This window comes from Nyctibius grandis, chromosome 2 (assembly GCF_013368605.1).
Source record: "Nyctibius grandis isolate bNycGra1 chromosome 2, bNycGra1.pri, whole genome shotgun sequence".
NCBI lineage: Eukaryota > Metazoa > Chordata > Aves > Nyctibiiformes > Nyctibiidae > Nyctibius > Nyctibius grandis.
Genome location: NC_090659.1, coordinates 24,472,850 through 24,497,003, shown reverse-complemented (window position 1 = coordinate 24,497,003; position 24,154 = coordinate 24,472,850). Strand labels below are relative to the sequence as shown.

Sequence of the window (24,154 nt, the reverse complement as noted above, 5' to 3'; positions counted from 1 at the left end):
AGTTACTGGTTTACACCACTGACTGGTTACAAGCCTTATTATTAGATGCCCTTGATTCTGTTTCACTGACAGAAATACGAGTTTTGCGTAAAACAGGCTGTAAAATGCCACATGCAAATTCATATGTATGCAAACATAATTCACATGTATCTTTCCATAAATCTTCAGAGAGTTCTCTACATCCTGGAAGTTAAATGAATCATTTTAGAGGAAAGGGAGTGAATATGGGATTGTCTTAGTAATCAATAATTACAAATTCTATTTTTGTGGTCCTTACTGATTCTTCAGAATTAAGAAACAACAATGAAAAAACCCTCCATGCTATTAGCTGTACAATACCACAGTGGTATTGTTCAAGATAAAAAAACAGAATACTGGAGCCACTTTGAAAAGTCACTAAGATTAATTACTATGAAATACTAAACAGTATGTTTTATCTTTCATTTCCTGGACCTGGACTTCCACCAGAGAGAATTATTCACTAAATTTTGCCACTAGATGGCATTCAAATTACCTAGAAAAAATTTTAATAATTTTATTTTGAATTTTGGTACATACATGTACACATGCACATAGGTATATATGTACAAAAGTATAAAACACACCATGGTCCCCATTACTCTGAAGGTGCTAATAAAATACATAATAAATTAAATAAACTATTCAAATTGTCCTTACCAAAATCTGCTGGATTGTGGTAGGTTGGGCAACTCAAACCCAAATCTCTCAAGTAAGGAACTAGGTTTAATACCTTCCCACGGTAAATACATTGACCTTGACTTAAAACATAGAGCTGGAAAACAAGGAAAAGAAAAGAAAAAGAAAAAAAAAGAAAAAAGAAAAATGTGAAATAGTATCAAAATATTTGAACCTGCTACCTGTATGACAGCAATCCATGAACCTAATGACCTCTTCTTGTCCCGGTGGGAAGAACACTTTGGGAAGGTTTGTCACCACTTGGAACTACCTTTGCATGGAATTACAACTAATGGAAAATGAAATGCTTAAGGTTTGAATTCTGCAAACATTCCCTCCAGGACTTAAAGCACATTAACGCAGAAACAGACTAATTCCAGCCCTAGGCACATGCTGAAAATAGGCAAGAAGCTGTATAGGTGAGCCATCTACTTTCCACACATTATGGATATTTTGGGCTGGGAGACGAAGCTGGTGAATGTAGGAAGGGAAGGAGAGGTGGAACAGCACAGCAATGGGAAACAGCTTGATTATTCTTACTTTCAGCCACACTATTGACTTTACATAAACCTCTTTGCCAGACTGGCAATCTGCAAGAGCTTGTTCACCTATGTTGTAGCAGGTTTTCTCTTAGCTTTTGTAGGTCTAATTTAAATCTCCTAACAAGATTAAAGTAAATTTAAATCTAACCTAAACAAGCATCGTCCACATTCTGTTGTTAGGTTTGTGAAAAGATCTCCAAATGACTTCATTTAAATTATTATTTCACATGAATAAACTCTTCTGAATTTACACCTGTGTAGCTAGGATGAGAATGTGTACTAGCAACATTGCAAACATTGGTACGAAAGCTCTCTTGCTCCTAAATTACTCTAATTTACTTTACTGACAGCCCTGTGCTCAGGAGCAGTGGTAGGCAAAGGCATGAAAATCAGAATTCCAATAATCATGATTTCACAAACATAACAGCCAGATTCTTTAAAAACATTACATGTAAATAATGGAAATGGGCAGAGAAGAAGAAAAAAACAGAATAAAAAAGTTTATTTTGTGCTTACTTATTTACTTTCTTTATTTGATTTGGAACTAGAATTATTCATGTTTTTACTTAAAGAGTGTAGCCTTGAAAGTATAACCTACCTAAACCACACATAAAGAGAAAGAGTTTGAGAATAATACCTGATCAAACAACTCGAACAGTTTAGCACTGGGCTGGTGAATCGTGCAGATGATGGTCCTGCCACCTTGGGCTAAAGCCTTCATCAGAGAGACAACCTGAAAACATGACGCACTGTCCAAGCCACTGAATAAAAGGACAGAAGCAGCTTGTTATCCGCAGGTCCATAGGCACCACTCAAAACTAGCACACATATTTGCTACTTTGGTCTTTCAGTATGATCCTTTTATACATTTTCTCTGTAGCAGTTTAATTTTATCATATGCCAACCTTATCCTTGTATTTCTCTATCAGTCTTTTAATTAAGTTGGAAGCATGCCTGAGAATGAAAAATAAAGAGTATTCTCAAATCTGCCTTAAGGGACTTCTACATTTTAGGACTGCAGATTTAAATGCTCCCAACTTTAATGAATAGATACATATTCATAGCTCTCCCAGCCTCCTCCTAGACTGATCACAGAATTTGATTCTAAATATGCTACATTCATTACTAAAAGTCACACTTTAAAATGCTTATATTCAAGCTATCTTTGCTTGAAAAAGGAAACTCATACCACAATCTGGAAATAATTTCTTCTCTTCCTTCCTGTTTCAGTTTGTGCGCCCCTTAAAAATTATTTATAGTCCCATGATCTGTCAGTTACAGCAGTGACCCAAGGCACTAAGCACCCAAGTCAAATTATTTCTTGTGGCCTTATTCAGTACTTACAGGTAACAGAAAATGAGCCTTTTCCAAGGACTTACAGGTGACTAGCCTTTCTGCAGCACTGCTCTACTATATCTTTATATCTGGTCTATCTTTAATTTTTGGCCTTGAAGTACCTGGTTGGTTCATCAAAAAACATGACAGGAGGATTGTTCACCAGCTCCAAAGCAATGGCAAGACGCTTTCTCTGGCCTCCAGAAAGACTCCCAGTCCTCGTATTGGCACATGCCAGCAAACCAAGAGCTGTCAATATTTCCTTTACCTAGAGCAAACACAACAATGCATCATTTAAATTTGTTAGCACAAAAGAAAAGCCTCTTTACTGATTTTCCTGGAGAATGTAAATTAGCTCATGACTTTGTTGTACCATTCATACACTGAAGCCTTTTTCCATCTAATGTAGCAAAGGTGCATGTTAAACATTTATTAGGTTCAGTGGGGCTTAACAGCCTACCATTTACTATTTTGACCCAAATTCTACTTGTTTGTCCTACATGACCTGTCTCAGTATGGAAGCCTTGCCTGTGAAAACGAGTGGCAATCAATCAGTTCTATGGCACCCCATGGACATGGCACCAATATCAAAAGAGCTTTTGCAGCATGTGAGGAGTTATTACACAGTGAAACCAAGCAGCTTCTTTCAGTAGAACTTCTAGGCTGTATTTACAAGGGACTGGAAACATGTATAATAAAAATCAGTTGTTTATATAGAGCAATGACCTGCTCTTCTCTCATCTGTTCTTCACAGTCTATACACATTTAAAGTGCGGACAATGATTTTAAGTGTTTTCATTCTCCTCAGAGCCAATTCAGTTGTCACATGTACTCAGATGTTTCAGATTTCCTCAAGGCACAGCCTCAGGAAGGGCACAGCTTGTCCCAGGGTCTTTGGAGCAAAAGGAAAACAATCCCAGTTGCTATGAATTTTTCTGTTTCAGTGATTGTAGATCTGGCCTGGTAGCCCTATATGAGGAAAATAGCTCTTTGGCATCAGTAAAAACATGGACATAAAACTGAGTGAATCCAAGCTACATTGCTCGTGCAATTAAAAAATCTACCAGTTAAAAGGTAGAAAGCCCAGACATTTAATACTTCACTGAAGTACAGGAAAAGGAGCCTGTAGTTGCTTGGATGGAGGGATTTTTCCAGAAAGGGTGGCTAACATCGGAAAAATTGTTTAGACCAACCAGGGCCTGATCCTTCACTTGTCCCGACTGATTTCCAGGAGTTACCTCTCTCAGTGAGAGGGGGAGAAAAAAGAACAAAACCCACTAACCCTTGTTCTCAGAGAGAAGAGCCCAACTACTTCCTTCCCTTTACCTCTGAGAAGGGTCCTAAGGCACATGGGCAGCACAGTCTAGGTCAACTAGAAACATAAACTATGGCTCACTAGAGGATTTTTTGCTTGTCCCTGTTTTAAACAAACATCTGTAATCTTGCTAACACAAGTGCATAAATCATAAAATTTATCTATGATAATCATTCACCTTACTATTCACAACAATAACATGAATGATCTAGTCCAGCACAGGCCAGTAACACTAACCAGAAAATTACTGCCCTTCTACTATGTGTTGAATAAATGCACATAGCACAGTTTTTTCCTCAAAGAGCTGTTTGTAATTACAGTGACAGTGTGAACAAGTAAATTAACTTGCTTGTCTTAACTTACCAAAGTGTAAATGAATTAAGACTTTCAAAGTACAAATAAAATTAACAACTGTTTCTAAACAAATGTATTTTTCAATAAAAAAAAATCTGTGTTTAGCTTATTTAAAAAAAAAGTATTTCACAGAATCAAAGCAATCTTAAGCTACCAAACATATGTTGATTCCTGTAAGTTTCCCTCTCTGGAGCTCTTTCTGATTTTCAAGGATTCTCTGAGATTGAAGTAATGCCAAATGTTCCAATTTGGAAATAAATATGGACAAAAGACAGCCACAAAAATGGCTGCTCTACCTTTGAAGTTGCCATAGTTTCCACATTTCAGGCAAAGGGTATACTTTTCACCAGGTGGGTCAGAAGCAGTTTCACCTTCTCCTTTATAAACCTCTGCTTAAGAATCACATGTCGGTTACTGCCAGAGGCATCTTTTACTAGAATAAGAGACTTCTCTGAAATGGTTAATTCCAACAAGTCAAGTTCAGGCCTCCATCAGATAAAAAAAAATGAATTAAACTGGCGTCTGGGGAAGACCAGGAAGCCTCTCATGTTCCTGAGATAGCAAGCCACAACTTTCTCATATCCATGCTCCACTTCCACTGCCCTGTCCCCTCATCTCCTCCTTCGCCCTGCACAACTTGGTTTCAGTTGACTCCTGCAAAGTGGCTTCTTCCAGTCCCCTGTGTGATTTCCTAATTTACCCACGGAGGGTCTCCTCAGTGCATGGCTTTGGGAGCACAAAATGCACCAAAATTAAAATCTAACCCTTCTGTTTATGAAAAAGAACACTGAAAAATCATGGAAAGCCCAAAATTTGAATTTTACAGGAGTAAGTACAGCAAAAACATTGGGAGGTTCCCATACCAATAGTAACTCTCTTTTCATTGGTGGGACAACTGAGTTACTAAGCCACTGGAAGACTTGTCCAGAGTAACATACATGCCCCTAACAAAGGTGGAAGGAGCAGCCAGCTTTCTTGGAAGGTACATCTCAATGTTAGCCATGGGGCCACGTCATCACATGAGCCCCACTGGCCCTCAGCATAACCCCCATGTAAGAGAGGCTTCCTTTTCAAGGAGGCAGTGTATGAGAGAACATACTGTGTCCTTGTTGCTGCTGTCTTATGCTGGACTGAAACACAGCTTGAAGCCAGAAACAGCTCAGAAACCTCCGCTTTCTGAGCTGTTTCACTTTTCATGACTCTCTCAACAACCTAAACCATCTCTGCTTTCACCAGTGCTGTGATTTTTTGTTTATCTTTAGCTCCAGGCATTATCCTCTGTGGGCATATATGGTTTTGAAACACTGTGCAGCACTGAACTGTTCCTCTCCTAGGCTTCAGCATGCTCTGGTAACTCCACCCAAGCAGAGATAGGCTCCTGAGCTCTGAGTGTCGTTAGGAATACACAGGCCCAGACATTTTAAGTGCAGAATAAATGTGTAGAAAGGACACATTTCCAGTCCTTTAAAGTACAACTGAGGTAACCAAATTCAGTTGAGAAAGCCACCTCGTGCACAAGCTAACACGTCTGAAGCCATTTTGTCTGGTCACACACCTCCAACATTTCTTCTTTAAAAGAACAGCCCTGTGTCAGATCATACGATGGGGAGGAATCATGGCAATCATATGGGTGAGAGGAGCACACTTCCTAGCACAGGTCCAGCTGGGTTATAGGTTTCCATGGGCAAAAACATACCAGGACTTCTCTCCCACTCAGGAAAGTCAGATGTCAGCCGCAGGCAGAAGCAGGACAGTGCAGCAAACGTGCAAGAGTAAATTGTGCAACTCATTCCCAGTGTTTTAGAAAAGATAACGTGCAAGTTTTAGCCTGGTTTCCCACTCGTCCAAACTCAGTCATGCAACACAGCTTCAAAATACATTAGTTTGTATCTTAACTGCAACTGCATTAACTTGTCCAGTGCAACAATATGCCCACCAGCATAGCCATAAAGATCAATGCTTTCAAACACGAGCACAGAAATTTCTGCAGCAGTTACAAGAACTGCTGCGTTTTTCACTAGTCCTTGCAAAAATTAAGGCCTATACTCACCAGTGCCAGACATGACTGATTTATCTCACCACACACAAGATGCCTGAGCCCTCAAGACATGCATGTAACAGAATCTACGATACTAAGGTACATTGAAAGGAATCCTACAAAACCTGTGGATTTATTTCAGCAGATCTTTTACAATTATCTACTCAGTCTCATACTGAAAGCAATTTTCATATAGACTGTAGTAAACATTCCCTCATAATGATACCTGTCAACTTTGAGGTTAGGATTTATTCTATCATTACAAGTGTCCACTTTACAGAGCTCACTTCATGGACCTTTTTGGCACGCCCAAAAATTCTCAGTTTGATGGACTGTATACATACCATTTCTCTTCTGCCTTTGTCTTTCTCCTGAAGTTTCAGATGAGCAGATACCTGGAATGCAATATGATGGAATTTGATTTTGAACAGGTCTGAAGCACAACAACCAGTTACAGTGGTTGTCTCAGGAACAACATCCCAATGTGCCATTTAAACAACTTCTTTCAACCCAGTCAGGAAAGTTTAAGTTGAACTATAATGTTCTAATCACAAGCATCACATATGCCTGTTCAGTAGGTAACTGAGTATAACCTGACTTAACCAATCACTCAAGCATCTGACAAAAAGCGTATTAGAAAGAAAGGCCACTCTGCAAGTCAAAGAGCTTGAGAGGAAGATAGGAGAGTCATGTTTTTTGCATAGCCACTAACTTCCCAGGCAATGCTAGAATCACAGGTTACTTGTGCTTCGTCTGTATCATAAGGATAACCAAAAAACTCTGCCATTCTCCAGGATGTGAACAAATGAGTACAGAAATAAATAATCTTGTGAAAGATGTCATCTGCTGTCCTAAGAGGCAGCTCCACAAAACATTATGATGAACCCTTATTAGAAGCAATTAAACTGTTAAGTAATTATTTTTGTCAGAGCCTTGATTGATTAATTTAGACAGCAAGTATCATCTGGGCCCAATTCTACAAAAGTGTTCCTATGGGATTCTAACTACAATGTTCAAGTAAAGAAAAGAGAAGAAAAACCTCCTCACAGAGAAGAGACTTTGCAGAAAATTAGCCACATAAAAACTACAGTGATTTCTTCTGGCCTTAAAATTTTTGAATTGATGCTGGCATACAGTGTGATCAACCTTAGCCTTATTTTCGTAACATCCTCTGAGAAAAACTGGATCATTTCTCAAACTGAGCAACAGGCACTTCTAGATTGATTGGTCAAGCTGGCAATTAGTAAACTTCTTGATGCTATGAAAAACAGTAAGAAGAATCTACACTGCCTGTAAGTCTTGGTATTATTCTGTTCCTGTTTTCCTGTGAAGAACTGGAAGAGATTTTATACAATGTTTTTATTAAAGAAAAGGCATGAAAGAGTAGAAGTAGCAAAGAGACCATGCTCAAGTCAAAATAGCACTTTGCAGTCAGAACATGGAAGGTGGGGAGAAACGGAGAGACAAGGTTACTCCACCACCATCCAAGAAAAAAAATGGTGCCTACAAAGGCTCATTCTGTGCAGAATTGCAGGTTCCGTTCTCTGGGAGGTCTAAGGAGTACAGCATTAGATCTTCTTCCAAATCATAATGCTGGTCATGAATTGAAAACGATAAAGCTAAAGATGCTCAGACAACTCCTAGAAGGATAAGCCTGAAATGGAATCCAAGGCAGCATCGCAGTCCAAGCACTTTCGTTGAGTGGGAGCAAATAGAGATAACGGCTCATGGCATTACCAGGAGTAAGAACACGTGCACAATACACAGAGATTGTTCCATTTTCTCCCACTCAAATAAATTAGAGCAAGAAACATAGCTCACCATCATAGCTTCTTGGACAGTCAGATGAGGAAGGAGCATGTCATCTTGCATGATGTAGCAGGAGACTCTACAAAAAGAGCGCAGGTCACGAGGCTGTCCATTGATAAGAATTTCTCCTTTCATTCCCATCTCTCTGAAATGAAGCAAGAAAATAACCAGGGGTGAATCTTGCCTTCACTTGTACTGCCACAGGCCTCAGCATGTGGAATTCTTAGGTAATCGTTGCCCACTATGGAATAAATCAGATACTGTGGATAGAAACTAATTTATTTCATGATTATGCTCTCTTTCATAAGAGGCTTCACACAACGTTGCTGAAATTTTCACTCAAAGTTAATATAAAATGTGTGCTGTCTTATACGAATGTCTGAAAAAACATCAAGCGATTCAAGGGATTTTTAGGTTTCTCTATCCTGTTCCTTATGCCCTAATGACAACAACACAGAGACACTTTGTATTTGGCCACACAACAGGGAATCCAGGAAGCTGAACCACAGTCACTTCACACATTGCAGTTGGGTCAAGAAGACACCAACATTATGAAAGTGGCAACTAAAAAGAGCCATTTTTTCAAGTGTTTATAAAGTGTGATTTAAAAAATATCACAAACATAAGACAGAGTCAGATTTGTTACATAGCTAGAAAGGAGGATTTTTTTTGGTGTTTTGGACTTTAAATTGCTTCCTATTTTTGGATCTGACTTTTAACAGACAAATCCTAAGTGATCAGAACAGGACAAACAGAAAAAATATAAGCAATAAGAATCTAATTCAAAATCTGTGAAATACCTGTTTTTCTACAAACACTGGGGTAAGATTTCTTCTGCTGTTTTCTCCAAGAAGCCTTCAGGCTAGGTGATTCTGTCTTACTCAGGATTTTCATTGTTACTGACCTGTATCCTGCCAGAACGTTCATGAGCGTTGACTTCCCAGCTCCTGAAGGACCCATAATTGCAACAAGTTCTCCACTGCTGAACTTCCCTGAAATTCCTTTCAAAAGGGTCTTATAACCTGAAAGGAGAAAGAAAAGTTCACTGAACTCTTCACAACCATGTCTGGCAGGCAATGAAAGTTTATTTCCTCTAAACAATGATGAAAAATAGGCATTAGTAGGTACCTACTGAGAAGCTGATGCTAAGACCAGCACACTGCAATAACTATCAAAAGCCAAATTCTGAGCAGGAGCGACAGCCTGCTCCCACTACAGAAGTAGTATGGTGAGATTACAGGATCACACACTCTTGATTCACTCTAGGAATGTTCAAACAGGGCTAAGAAGCCTTGCTGCTGTTTGCTAAGTGTCTTCTCAGAGTATTTTACTAGGATGTTGGTGTCTCTGTTACCATATCTAATACTCCACAGCTAACATAACTCCACAGCCTTGGAACAGACCGTCCTCCAATCACTGCAGCTTCAATGCTAAAATTCTGCGTGCCCTCTCACCAAAACAACAACTTCTTGGAGAGTAATTGGCATGATCTCAAAGGCAAAGCCCTATGCTTCTGTCCATTCCTTTCTAAAAGCGATATGACAAGAAACACAGCAAAAGGAGATATACAGGAAAAGACAATCCTGCTTCATTCTCTTACCATAAGGACTCTTTTATCATAAGAACTACAAAGGCTTGTCTTAGGCAGGGAGACTGACCACAATAACTCTGTAAAAATAATTCCCAGGGAAACGCTTATTCCAGATTAAGAACATACAGTTTTTTTCTCATTTAGATTAATCCACTTCACAAGCTTATGCCACAGTAAATATGTCCTCAGGCAAAGGTGTCTAGAATAACCACACCCCCAACTTCAAATATCTCACCTTATTCCTGAATAAATTACCTTTGCCAATAAGCCTGAATTTAAAGCCCCAAACTCCATGTTACTCTAGGTGTAAGCAAACAGGACTTCAATCAGAATTCCAGATTCAGACTTAGTTGTATCCATCTGCATGATTCCCATTTTAAGGCATAACGACTGGGTGGGGAGGGTGGAGAGAGCCCTGACCGGCATTTAAACTTTTCAGGATCTCTTTCCCTTTTATTTTTTTTTGCTTTCTTACTTTAATTTAATTACCAGCACTTTTAGTTAAAACTTTTAATAATTAAAAAATGTTAAGTAAGGTGTCAAAAACCAATCTCATATGTTGAAAATGTTTCTGTAATTAAATTAAAACCAAAACAGAAGGGTGGAAGATCCAGTTACAAGCAGTGCTGGGATTTGGCAATCCATTTTGCCATATTGGTGTATATGCAGGCAGCATTTATATGCCACATGTAAACTATACCAGTGCTGTGATTATCATTAGCATAAGTTGTAGCTGGAAGGTTGAAATGCTGTAAAAAAATAACCTTGTCTGCAAGCTCCTAGAAAATGAATGGCGGATTATCTTCTCTTTCTTCCTAATTCCATTATTTCTTGGTTTCCTTTCATCCCTGCTTATGATTCTCCTTAAATTTTCTCCTTTTCTCTAGTCTCCATTCACACCCTTTCAATGCCATGGACAGCAAACTTTTGCACAAAAACATTAACGTAATGCTGCCATGAGATGTCCCAAATCCACAGCCAATACTCTTCTCCAAGCATTCCCCAGCCCAGGAGGAAAGCAGTAGCCACAAAAAAAATCTCTCTAGAAGTATTTGATCCTACCATTTTCACGGCAAATGTCCTAGAAAACAGCAGTGTATTCACATTGCCTGTTTATGGAGCAAATCCTAAGAACAAAAGCAAAGACAATCTATCAAAAGGAGTAGCTATTTCGAAGAGAGAAACCCATGGCACGCTGACAAGGTCTAACAAGTTTGTCCCTCACGTCAATGTCACCAGCCATTGGAAATCAGCATTTGAAGGAAAAGTGCAAGGAAGAGATCAGACCTTTCAAACATGACAATATTTACTAAATGGGATCTCTAGAGACAAAGTCATTCTTACTATCCCTTAAGTGCAATGAGAACCAACTACCTCCCAAGCCTATTAAATTTGTAAGGGACTCAAACATTAGACTTTACCACCAATTACTTGCACTATGCACACACCCACCACACACACAAGTTATGCACAGCTGGGAAACTCTTTCTCACACTGGTCAAAAGCTGGCCAAGTTGGCCTGTCATTAACTTCCACTGGGATAGGATTTCTTTCACCGGGTCCCACATGTAGTGCACGGAGTAAAGTACTCATTGGTGTCTGTCTCTATTCCCTGTCTGCCCCGCAAAGCAGTTCAACATGACAGAACATTGTACGGTAACTCCATTACAACAATTTCTATCATATGGGCTTGTTCTGACCTAGATTTCCAGGGCAAAGGGTTCTTGTCAGAGTTTCGTAGTAGTCAGCCCATTGTGAGTTTCAAGATCAGGACAGTAAATATTGTACAAACTTATAGAGGCGCACAAAGAATGTGTACTGCCATGACTACTGAGGGAGGTACAACCTAAAAGAAACACTCATCGTCTGAAAACATGTATCAACATACATACCATTACCTAAAACTGAAGCCTTTCCTCTCACTATATATGACTGTGAGACCTAATGCTACATCCTTTAAAGGCACTTTTCCAAACATAATTTCACAAATGATAACCAGTTTACCTTTAATTGTTGTATCTTCCCCCTCATTACCTGCACTTGTTTCTGCCCCTCTGATGGAGATTTCCATTTTAAGTATTCTGCACACAATGTTAAATCAGAGCAGGCCACATTTCTGCAACTCATTTGCAATGCCGTAGAGGAACATGATTTAAGAAGCAACACAAAAAACTATGAATTTTAGATCAGGATCCCAATCATTCGCATTTTAAGTTGCTATAAACTCAAAGCCATCTCTTCTTTTGACTGGAAGCACATAAGAAGCCTTTCTATTACAAAGGTTAATTTAGCAAACCCACAAAAAGATTTGACACTGTAGCAGTAGTGTGGTGCCCAGTATAATCCTTTGTAAGGAATTAAAGTCCATAAGTAACCACAGTCTTTTCTTTCAGAATATTGAGGCTAATCTTTAACTGAATCAGGTTGACCCAAAACTTCTATATTGGGCCACATGTCTTTCACGAGAAACAGATTACGCATTTGGAGGGGATTGTATTCGTACAGTGCAGTGACTGTTTGATATCCATCTGCCGTATATGAGAAATTTCTGACCACCTTCAATCCGGGTTTACCTGGCTGACCTCATTTTCCTTAGGCCATCAGTTCATGATCCATGCAGCAAGGAGTTTTGGAACGCCAGAGTTTAATGAAACACTGAACCTCAAAGGGAACTCACCCCAAGATGGATGGATATTGCAGGCCATTCAGTTCAAGCACCGCAGTGACTGTCTCCTTTTGGACTGGACTTACATCACGACCAAGTTTAACATCATGACTTTCAGTTATTTCTCTTAAAACTGTTTTGATTTCCAAAGGAAAATAGCTTGGATCCTTTCAGTTTTCCAACGTCCCCTCCTTGAGTTACTGTGGCCTCACCCTTAAAAATATATTTAGGGGCCGACGCCCATGGGAATCCAAATATCGGTTTTCAAGAACTACTCAAAATATGAATTTATCAACAGGACATTAATACACTATCACCAATCAGAAAAAGCACTCAGCAACCTTCTTAGTCCAACCCACTAAAAACAGAATACAAGAAGTAAGAAATCAAAACTGAAACAGAAAATTCAAGCGATGCAAAATTTTTTGGTCTTAATTTCACCTCACATTACATTCTGGATTTCAACTGCTTCTTCCGAGAAGCAAAATGTGTTTCATTTTCCCGTGTTAGGATTTCCCATTGAAAGCAAACACCAGGCACTGTGATATTAGACAAGACTCATAGCCAGAAACACATGACTGGCCTGAACAGACTCTCATTCAAGAGGCAGATTTCCCTCACTGCCTGGCTGCAGCACAAAGCCCACAGCAGCCCCTTGTTTAATGAGCTGATTGAGGGTGACCTCTTGTATTGATGAAGATGCTAGGGGAGCTCTTGTTGTTCAAGTCACCAAAATTTTTGCTAATGGATTCAGAAAGGGAGAAACGTGTTGATGGTTTTATCTGCTTCCTCATGGGTTCTACAAGGATTTTTGGGGAGATTTGGTTTTATCATTCTCACAAAAATTCTCCCCATACTTAGGGTAGGAGCGCATCTGTCTGAATCAGCACCAAAAAAATCATAACTAGAACTCCTATACTTAGAGTGAATTTCCTCAGGTAAATACAGTCTCTAGGTTTTTGACTAAAATGCTTCATTCATTTGCATTTCATTGCCAGTAATATACTCATTTGTTACTCAGAGAAATGTCACACAGACTCTTAGAAGTTTCTAGGCGTAGTAGCCTAATTCTGCAGCCATCAAGAGCCCATCTCAGGTCCCAGGTAAGCACAGCAGGCTTTCCCTGCTCGCTGCAATTAGAGCAGGATTTGCCCTTCCCAATATATCTGAACGGTTTCTCTTTCATCATGAGCTCTTCCGAAGGTAGGAAATAGCTGTTGGTACCCTGCAAGTACCACTGGCCTGAAATTGCTCAAAGGTTTCTCAGAAACTTCACCATAGCAAATAGGTAACATAGGAAATTTCAACTCAAACAGCTCAAGTTTGGCAGAACTATAAACAACTGAAAACCGAGACACAAAATAATCAGTCTATGCACTTAAATGTCAAAACCAAAGACATCATAACTTGCTCTTTCCACACGCCCCACCTGCAGCCAGGTAGAAGTGCACCATTTCTTTATTAAAAAGGATTATATTTCTATGTCTTTTTGTGGTGTTTTTTTAGATCAGATGTGATATATTCCTGCTCATAAACACCCAGCTGGAAATACAGAAGACACCTCTGGCAAGTACTATATTACTAACCTGCCTTACTTTAATACCTTCAACAAGCAACATACTTTTTAAACAGCAATTTCAATTTAAATACACAAATTTGTTCGTTTACAGTACCATCAGTCAAATTATTTGTTAAATCATGAAGAGAAACCGCAGCAAGTTCTTGGCACTGTATACCAACCCTGTTCCATTAAAGAATCTCCATTGCATTTTCCTATTCTAAAATTTATAGGCTTAACCCTCATCTCATTCCCTCTTGTTTCAATCAAAAAAACTATGCCAAAGTCCAGGGAATTCTCCAACACAAAATCCAAATAAGAGAAGTGGAATCAAGATGCCACATCCATATCTTTCCCCTTGAGGCAGGAGTAGAGAGTCCTCCTATTATGGAAAAATGCTCCTAGCAAATCCATGACTTTGCCGCTGCCCCCGAGATCTACCATACCCATACCTCAATGGGTAAAGACCATTCCCTGAATTACCTACTGTGCAACAACGCAAGTAAGGGAAAAACAGACTGAACAGGTCACATATCATATCAAATGGACAGTTAGTGACTTATGGATGAGAGAAAGAGCTTGCAGAAGTCCATACAGACATGGAAAGCATCCTCATGGTATCTGGCAAACATTTCATTCGTAGACTCTTAAGATTTATATCAGGAAACTGAACAGCTGGGGAATGCTGGCAGAAACTCCACACAGAAGTACAAGATGAGAAATACACACACAGATAACAGCCCAAGGCCAGATTTACACTAGAAATATTTGTAGATATAACAAAACATTAGCTAGGAAACATATTTATCATTTTTACACCAGCAAAAAAGCTTTTTCCATATACCTAGATGTAAATACACCAACAAGAAGTCCTCTTGCCCAATTCTTCTCTAATTATTAGTTCACTTTCTGCCTCTCAACCCTTGTTCTCACTCCTGAGAAGAAGCCACTGTCATAGCAAAACACCTACATTTTTACCCTGGTAGAGACTATGCTGTCCTGCTTCATCTAACAGAGTTTTGTCCCCATGGGGCAGGCTAAGCAAGGAATCATAGAATCGTAGAATGTCCTGAGTTGCAAGGGACCCACACAGATCAGTGGAGTGGCAGCACAGAGATTTACGTGAAGTTCTTGGAGAAAGCTACTCCATATCGTCATCTGATGGGAGTCTCTCTCGGTCTCCTCATGCTTTATTTCCTCTGCCCCTCCCTGCACTGACTAAGAATCTTCCTAAACCCCAGAAGCAAGTATGCACTTACAGAAGACCAGCAGCTTGGCGCCGCAGAACACTGAGGGCAGTGACAGTAAATATCTTGCATTTATTGTTCTATTTTCTGAGCGCACAGTCACGACCACATAGTCTATTTGCACATGAAAAGAGGTGCAGCTTCCTCTTCTTTGCACATAAACAACATAATTGTGCGTGTAAATTAGTTCCTGATGATTTACACTTCCATTTTACAACTCAGCAGTGACACAGTCATCTAGTTTGTGCATGTAAACATGATAGCTGTACGTATGCCAGGAGATGCATGGAGTGACTAGTAGCCATCGCAAGGTCATGGCCCAGTTTGTGGGCCTGGGCTATTAGGAGCATATAGTTTCAGAAGCAGCTGACAGCAACAGAAGATGATTTTGTTACTGAAGGGGTCAGTGCCCTTTGCCCTCTCTTCCCAGGACACTTTCCCTTCACTTTCCCTGAGACGGCTTTCAAACGCGACCACACAACCAGTGAGGAGAGCAAGGCCGTCCACCTGGAAACCATTCCTAGGAAATTAACAGCAAAGAGGGCTTGTTTCCAGTTGCATGGGCTGCAGGACTGTCACTGCCAGGACAAGATGGCATGGTTCACAAGCAGGGCGGGGAGGTGGGACAGGCCCTTCAGCAGCTGGGCACCTTCCAGAAGTTTGTGCCACCCAAGAATCCATCTCTTGAGATTCCTTTTCTTTTCCATTCTGAAACAAAAACAGGACTTAGTCGAATGAAATTACCCCTTATGCACAATTCATGCTGGGCCATTTCATTCCAAACTCGATTGCTTGTTTATTTTAGTATAAAACAAAAATTAAGTCACTTCCCAATGATAAAATGAAGATACTTGGGGCTTCTCATCTAAATCAAAGCCAAGCTGTTTCCCTAAGTTGACATACCATCAGGGAGATGTTTTCTGTGTGTTTCTGACTCTGCTATTAACCAGCCAGGGCATCGTGTTCCCCACTAACAACAGGAGTACAGAACACTATCCTATCAGTGGTATGGACAGGGTTTGCTAATGTTTAAGTAAGAGTTTGTAGATTCTCAGATGAGAGGGATTATCTGTATCAATTGGTAATTATTTAAATAATTTGAACTTAAAAAAACGCTTGATGAGGATTATTTTAAAAGGACATATCTTTCCCAAGCTCCTCACTGAGCTCAAACAGGCTTAAGTCAAAGTCGATTACAGGTACCAATACTTGGGAAGAGGCATCTTTTAACTTCCAGAAAATGTGTGGGACAGAAACCACTTTCCTGACAAACAGAGTAAAAAAAATATATTGCTTTAATAATATGAACTTTCCTAATTATACATTGGCCTGAACTGTACCTCTAAAATGCCTGGGGGGCAAAGACACACTATAAATAATAAACATGTTTAAGGTAACTGTGTACCAAATAAAATCTGTCTGTAAACTCACAGGTCAGTGGTTCATGGTTTCCATGATCATTTGTGTATCACAAGTGAATAAACCTTTTTATGAATAATTTTTCTACTTTAGCTTTAGAATCCACACGTCCATATATTTCTATTCTACTCACGCATCTCTCAGGGACACAGAACAATAGGATTTTCCATTGTCTAAGCTCTGAGCCCTGCTTTAGGACAATTAGGGGAATTTACAATTGTAATGCATTCTTGTACCTTGCCTCAGAGAAACGACCTTCGTTATGTAAATGTGTATAAAACAGCATGCCAGGCACCGAAACATCAGGACAGAGAGGGCAGAAAAGCTAAGTGACTGCTTGAAGGAACCAAATCAAATTCCTTTGCCTCGAAGTCCTTTCCAACTCAGAAATGAGGAATCCACTCCTCTCAACCTAAAAGTATAATAAGCCTTTCATGCTTTACACAAAAAAAAAGAAAAAAAAGAAAAAAAAAAAAGAAATCCCCCTGCACAGCAAAGCTCTTTCTTTGTGGTGGACTCAACTGTATCTCTTAATATAGCCCACAACTAGGCCTTCTTAAACATACGGCTCTTGATCCACAGCCAACTTCCCACTTAGTGATCATGGGACGGATTATTCATAACTTAGATGGAGATCTTAGCCCATGCGCACAGCAAGCCTTGTAGCATTCAATCTACCTAATTTTATACATCTAAGTGTTTGACATCTAACCTAAATTCATTGTTTAGGACCTATTCATTACCAATAGAGAGAAACAGGCAGGCACACCTAACAGGCAATTAATTCTACCTATTTTGCATTCCTATTCTGGGAAGGGGTAAATAACCCTCTGGAAGTGCATCTTTCTTTTAACTATAGTGGGAGCTCAGGACAAATTGGCTTAGGCTATACACCAAACCTCTAGATATTGTGATAAATATCCTTTACCAACAAAATCATGGCTGATTTCAGTATCAGTCACAAATAAAATGGACATCAAGATATTTTCTGTATTTTTTAAATGTCAATTTGATCATGGTGCCTCATTTGCTTGCATGACTGCAGTAATTAGGCACATAAATCTCACACTCAAAATATTCAGGTTGGATTGGCACTCCACATGTTCGAGATGCCTCCTATGAACATATCAAGAAGAGCATCCTGCCCATGTTCAGGATGTACAAATGTATTAGACATTGTATTTTTACTTTATCATTAGTATTTAGCACTTACTTCGCACTCTGATACCGGGGGACAGTTAAAAACTCTACAAATTTTTGCTTCAAGCTATCTACCAGCTCAAGAACACATGACTGTATTGGTAGCACTTGGTTCAAACTTAACCAGAAAATATCAAAGCCTGAAAAAAACAAATGTGCTTTGGAAGATTAGATGTTAATCAAAAGCTCTATCTTTGAGAACAAACTTTAAAGCAGTTTTTGAATTCTGTTTGTGTGAGTGCCTATGGTCTGACTTCTATCAGCACACTTCCTTTGTGCTAAACGTATCAGCTAACTTCCTTCTGTGGCAAGTCAGTAAAACATACAGTTAATTGGAGCCTAAAGAGAGATCATAAGCCCCCAAGCCAAGATTTATAATATGAAATCCCTAGTTACTGTAGGACATGTATAATAAAAGAGAATACATTGATGAGAAGATGGCAAACTAGTTGAAAAACTAGTTCTAGCAGAGGGAGAATCTTAAACCAAACTGTAGATTATAAAGAATCTGAAAAGACCCTTTAATGTCATTGTTCTCTCAGATCCCTGGACTAGGTATTAAACTTATGCAAGACATTGGATCTGACAGTCCACATTGTGCAGTCAAATAAAAAAAGCCCTGACTAAGTAAAGATCTCACTCTTTCGAAACTTCAAAATGAGGGTCATGTGCACCGTGCTCTTTCTGTGTTATAGTGGCTACTCATTCCATTATTTTAGTATCTGAATACTGCTTTTCTTGAGAATAACTAATTCGATATGACAGTCTGTTAGGCTGCAAGATCTGCAACCCCATAATTTCAAGTTTGAAGGTTTAATAGACTGTACAAACTCACTCGCCTTGTCTGGCTGTATCACATCTCCTGGGCAGCCAATGTTTCTCTAAAACAAGAGGGGTTTTATGTACACAGAACCCACACCACCAAATAACAGGAGACTGAAGTGCTTGCAGGTGGACACAGAATTTACAGACTTTCTTGAAACACACATTCCTCCAACAGTATAGAGAAGCAGAACAGGAGTCAGTAGCATTGTGGGCACACCTCCTTGCTCCTGCAACTATTGATTACACCTCCCCACCATGCTGTGAGATGAATGGGTTTTGTGCCAGCCCCCTTTAAGATTATGCTCTTTACAGCTATGACCGGGCAGAGCTGAAGTACATAAGTAATCCTTCAATGCAACCTGAGCCAATAACAGGCCCAGCTAACTACCAGACATCCTTCTTTTTAAAGAAATATCTCATATTGATTGATACAAGTCCCACTGGAACAGCTGCTCCGAGACTTATCCTTGTGTTCACCTTTTCTGTATAGCTCCCTTTAGCTGCTCCTACAGCAAGGTTACAGCCTTCGACTGAGGTTTACAGGATGATTAGGATTACATATGGGTCCCGACTACTCATTTTAATCAGATACATCCATGGCAAGATTCGGTTCTTGTCTGTTTCTCTGTTGAATGTTTCTGCCTGAGAGAGTTAAAGCTGTTCATCTTCCATACGCATGCACATGAAGCCATATGCCTGCAACTGAGGATAGAGAATGACAATTAAATGGGTCAATGAACGAAAGTAACCTTCAAACATGAATGCAAATACATCTGTACTTGCAGCAAGACCTGATGGCTTCAGCAGCAGTATTTACATGTTGAAGCATTTGGAGATCTGGGGCATAGCTTGCACTTTGCCTGCACAGAAAATAGCTACCCTAATTTATCTTCAACCCTTAGGAAACATGAAAGGGAAAAAAAAAAATGTATGAATGACGCACAGCTTCATCTTTCTTCTGAATCTAGTGGAAACGTCTTTTCAAAGCAATATCCATAGCCTAATCCGTGTTTGATAATTGCTTTTTGCTGTCTTTTTTTTTTAATTGCCTTTGTTTCTGTTACTTAAGCACGCAAGAAAGGTCTTTCCTGACAAAAGAAGAGCCAACGCAATTTCAAATGAAAGGCTGACACATTCCCTTGAATGACAAACTGAAGTCACGAGCCTGATACACACATTTAGAGATGAAAGATGTTTACGTATGCCAGTCAGGCAGAGAGCGATTTCTCATAATTGCAGTACCTTTATACCTCAAAGTACAAATAGTATTATTCACAGTCTTACAAACAGATAAAACCAGAACTCTTCGCAACATCCCTTCCCTTTTGAAAAAAATCTTCAAATAGGAGATACTCCAGAATAGCCCAGCAGCTGTTATGAACTGAACTGCCCCGTCTGCCTTCATTTTGAAGTGAAGATCCAGCCGGGTCACTCTGCAACAAAGGAGACAGAAACCCTTCCTTCCTCAGAGAAGATTACTTTGGGTCTCCTGTGTTGATGTTCAGAGTCACCACATTTTTTACTGTTGCTCTCTCCCTTCCTCCTCCCAGCCCGTCCTGACCCACAGGCATGCACAGAGCAAGAAAGCGGGAAGGGGAAAAAAAGCAGAAGTAAAACTTTGGCTCTCTCCTCCTACCTACCTGTATAAGGCCTGGAGAGGAAGGCCTTGGCGCTTTCTAGAGTTACAGCAGAAGCAGCTGAAGCTGGGTCCCATGGCAGTATCTAGTCTGAAGAGCTTGGTGTATAAAGAAAAGCTTTCCCTAGTACTTCTGTATACATCTTTATCACAAACTCTAGGTTAAACTGGAATGTGATGAAATGTCTCCTGCAAACTGCATGGGAAAAAAACATACCTCTTCCCAGACTATTAGAAACAAGAGTTATTGTTTAAACGCAGACTTCTGAGATGATTTACATGTTCACAAGACAAGATTTTGTCCCTAGCCCTTACCCACATGGGGAGCCACATTTCTTGGATTTTGAGAACTGCTTTCAGTCCTGGTCACTGCAATTTAAAAGCTGCCAGAGTGTTTGACCATTAAAACATCACAGTTCACAAGTCAGCTTCAATAACTCAAAATATTACATTTGACTCCAAACAAAAAACAGTTTTTCACAACAGTCTTACTCAACTGCAATAGTGATGACAGTTCACTGCAGGAACTTTCTCTGAAGAACAGGCGACCGGCGAGCACCTCGGCCATCCGACCTGAACAACTTCTGCACATCCTTCTCCTGCTTCTTCCCACCCTCCCAAACCAACTCTGCACTGCAAAGCGCAAGAAGCACTTCCACCTACTCACATTCCCATGGCTCCCATCCCATCCTCTCCCACAAGCAGGCTGAGGAACGTTTGAAGCCAGGAAAATCCTCTGAAATACACTCAGAGGCGAATATCCAAGGTGTTTTAAAAAGTTAATTTTAAACTTGTGCATTGAGTCTTTAATTCTACTATATGCACCCAGGAGCAGAGACATGGATAAACTTCAGCAATTGGTTTCCAGAACTGGAAGAGCTCAGTGAAGGAGAACAGGAGTTGCGTTCAGAAGAACGTCTGAGGCTGAAGAAGCTCCTACAGCAGCAGGACGTCCCTGTGGACAGCCACATGGACGGCTGGAGCATGTGTCCTGAGAGACCTTTATTTTTAGAAATAGCCATACTTATTCTGCCCATTTCTCCTCAACGCTTTCATGAAATAGAAACACAGGATAATATTTACTATATTCTAGCATTAATCTAGTAACAGATATAGCCTATGATCCTGAATGTAAAAATAAAGAAAAACCTGAAGCATGTGCAGAAATAAACTCTGGATTACCTCCAGTTCTCTTATTTTCCTTAGAACAACTGTGTTTTTATCTTCCTTCTTGAATATTTACACTAATGAAGTTGCCCAAATTAAAATACTTTTCGTTGTCAGCAAACTAAACATAAAATTCTCTAAACACCACTGAATTAATTATCATCTTCTGTAGCATGTCAGTGCTGAATATGTTACAAACAAAACCCAACTGCACAGGGCATTGCTGCTTCTGGAACGAAAACAAGTTAGAATAAGCGGCTTTCAGCAGTCTGATTTCTGCTTTTTTCGCAATTCGGAACTGGAGAAGTTGGCAGCCTTGCAGGGACCTACATCCATTGAAATATCATAAACTACTAAATTTCCATCTGTTTTAAAAAGCTGCAGCTGACCTACATTTTATGTTATGGATTAGCTGGAGCTTATAGAGCAGCATGAACAAAGCTTGACTCTCGCTGCTAACCATATATCCTAAGCAATTAAATGTTTTATCAATAATATGTCCCATGTAAAAATGAGAGTTTTCAAGAGGAAAACTCTTTAACATTTCACACTCAAAATAAAAATAATCATTTGATAGATAAACTTAGACTGCAGTATAAGTATCATAAAATTGATTACCTTCTATTTCACATACTACAAAAATTCAAATGTACACATTAAAATTATTTGAAATTTAAAAAAAAAGGCTAATGAACTTTAATTCACTATTTCAGGACATGCTAAAATAAGGCATCAGAATCATTCAGCATTTTGGAAACCCTGTCTTTTCTAAATTATCTACAAAATTATTAGTAAAGCAAGTTGTGAAGCAATAATTCATTTCACAAAAGCATGATTTCCACCTCAAGTTTCCATTTTATTCTTATTCTGATGTGGAGAGAAAACTCAACTTTGAGTTTTGGTGGCAGATTTTTTGTTTGGTTGTGTTTTTTACAAACCATTAACAAGTCATTTCAGAGGCCAGTGGAACACACTGAGATGAGGGTGAACCAACTCTGTGTCCTTGAGTCGGATCAAGAACTCAGACTCGGATGTCTTACATTTTCAAGTGCCCTGGTCATCAGCTTGATTGGGTTTTCTCTCTTCCTAACTAGAAAGTCCTCGACCTGACAAATCTCCATGAAAATGGAGTCAGAAAAATACAGCGAAGAAACATGTTTCTACTCTGATGCACTACCATTTTCCAACAAAAAGAGGGTACTGAAAATTTCCAGATGGATTTTCATTATAGGCTCATCAGGAGACCCTCTGTGTTAACAGCCCTTTCACTTATACTTTATCTCTGCATTGGTTCATTTCCCTGTAACACCTGTAACTTCTTTTGACACTTTTTGTCCTTCTTTGCAATTAGGTTATTCAACTGTTCAATGAAAAAACAAGGGGTATGTTATGGGCAGACTTAAGCTGGACGTTGGCTGATCCAACTGGTCTATTGGGACAGTAAAAACTTGGTAGTGAAAGCAGTTGCTTCCTCCACAAACTGGAAGTACATCAAAAGAAATAAGCTATGTTAATGGCCTGAAGACTCATGTATATCACTAGTAAGAGAGACTCATATAAAGAGTGTTGGTCTTCTCACATCCTTCTAATTAGATGTCCTTGTAAACCATATTCCAAAATACATCTGTTTTCCAAAGTCAGGACAACATGTTTCCATCTTTTCCAAACAACCAACTAAACTGACAATGACATTTCAAAAAAATGTCAGCTGGATACATTACCAGAAAATTAAACTTGACTTGTCTCTTAAAGTTTCTTTATTCTCTTACCAAATGACTTCTATATGACTGGTCTACTTATGCTTAACATACTTCTGTAAGTCATTTATCTATACTACCTATTAACATATCAGTACACACAGGAAAGAAAAATGAGATAAGAGTCCAGGCTTCCTCGCAAATATTGTCGCTTTAAATGAAATAATGAAGAGAGACAGTTAGAACAACATCTGTGTTTTGTTTTGATCCTAAAAACCACAGGCACTCTCCAGACTCAGTGCCTGTAAAACAACACACCACCATTAAAATCAATACAACAGCACAGTTTTACGCTAGTTCAGTAGCTGACACAAGCTAAGGGATCGAAAGCATCCATGTAGGAATACCGACTGATATATCAGGAACTCAAAACCTCAAGATGGGATGTATTTTAACCAGCTGCAAACATCTATAATGTAAACATCTGCATGTGAGCTATTCTTACTGGGTGTAGAATGGTTCTGTGTTTTGGATTTGTGACTAAAACAGTATTGATAACACACTGTGCTTTGGCTATTGCTGAGCAGTGCTTGCACAAAGTCAAGGCTTTCTTTTTTTAGAGTAGGCTGGGGTGCACAAGGAACTGGGAGGGGACACAGCCAGGACAGCTGACCAAAGGGATATCCCATAACATATCACATTGTGCTCAGCAATAAAAGCTGGGGGAAAGGGGGAGGAAGGGGGGACGTTTGAGGTTACAGCATCTGTCTTCCCAAGTGACCTTTCCACGTGCTGAGGCCCTGCTTTTCAGAAAGTGGCTAAACATCTGCCTACCGACGGGCAGCTGTGAATAAACTCCTTATTTTGCTTTGCTTGCACACACAGCTTTGCTTCACTTATTAAACTGCCTTTATCTTGATCCACGAGTTTTCAGCTTTTGCTCTTCTGACTCCCTCCCCTATTCTGGTGGGGGACACTGAGGGAGCGGCTGTGAGGGTGCTCAGCTGCTGGCCGGGGCCACCGCACCACAGCTATTCCTCCTAGTAAACGTGGAGTCACT

General features: G+C 39.6%; 1 protein-coding gene across 4 annotated transcripts in view; it reads right to left on the bottom strand.

The window, feature by feature from the left end:
• ABCG1 (ATP binding cassette subfamily G member 1) overlaps positions 1-24,154 on the bottom strand; it is a 56,832-nt gene that overhangs the window by 11,816 nt on the left and 20,862 nt on the right. For all 4 annotated transcript variants that reach the window (XM_068422028.1, XM_068422048.1, XM_068422039.1 and 1 more), the window contains 6 exons: positions 8,994-9,111; positions 8,102-8,234; positions 6,625-6,675; positions 2,696-2,841; positions 1,876-1,999; positions 679-793 (listed from right to left, as the gene is read on the bottom strand). In XM_068422028.1, coding sequence (XP_068278129.1) covers positions 679-793; positions 1,876-1,999; positions 2,696-2,841; positions 6,625-6,675; positions 8,102-8,234; positions 8,994-9,111 — 687 coding nt within the window. The remainder of the gene's footprint in view (positions 1-678; positions 794-1,875; positions 2,000-2,695; positions 2,842-6,624; positions 6,676-8,101; positions 8,235-8,993; positions 9,112-24,154) is intronic.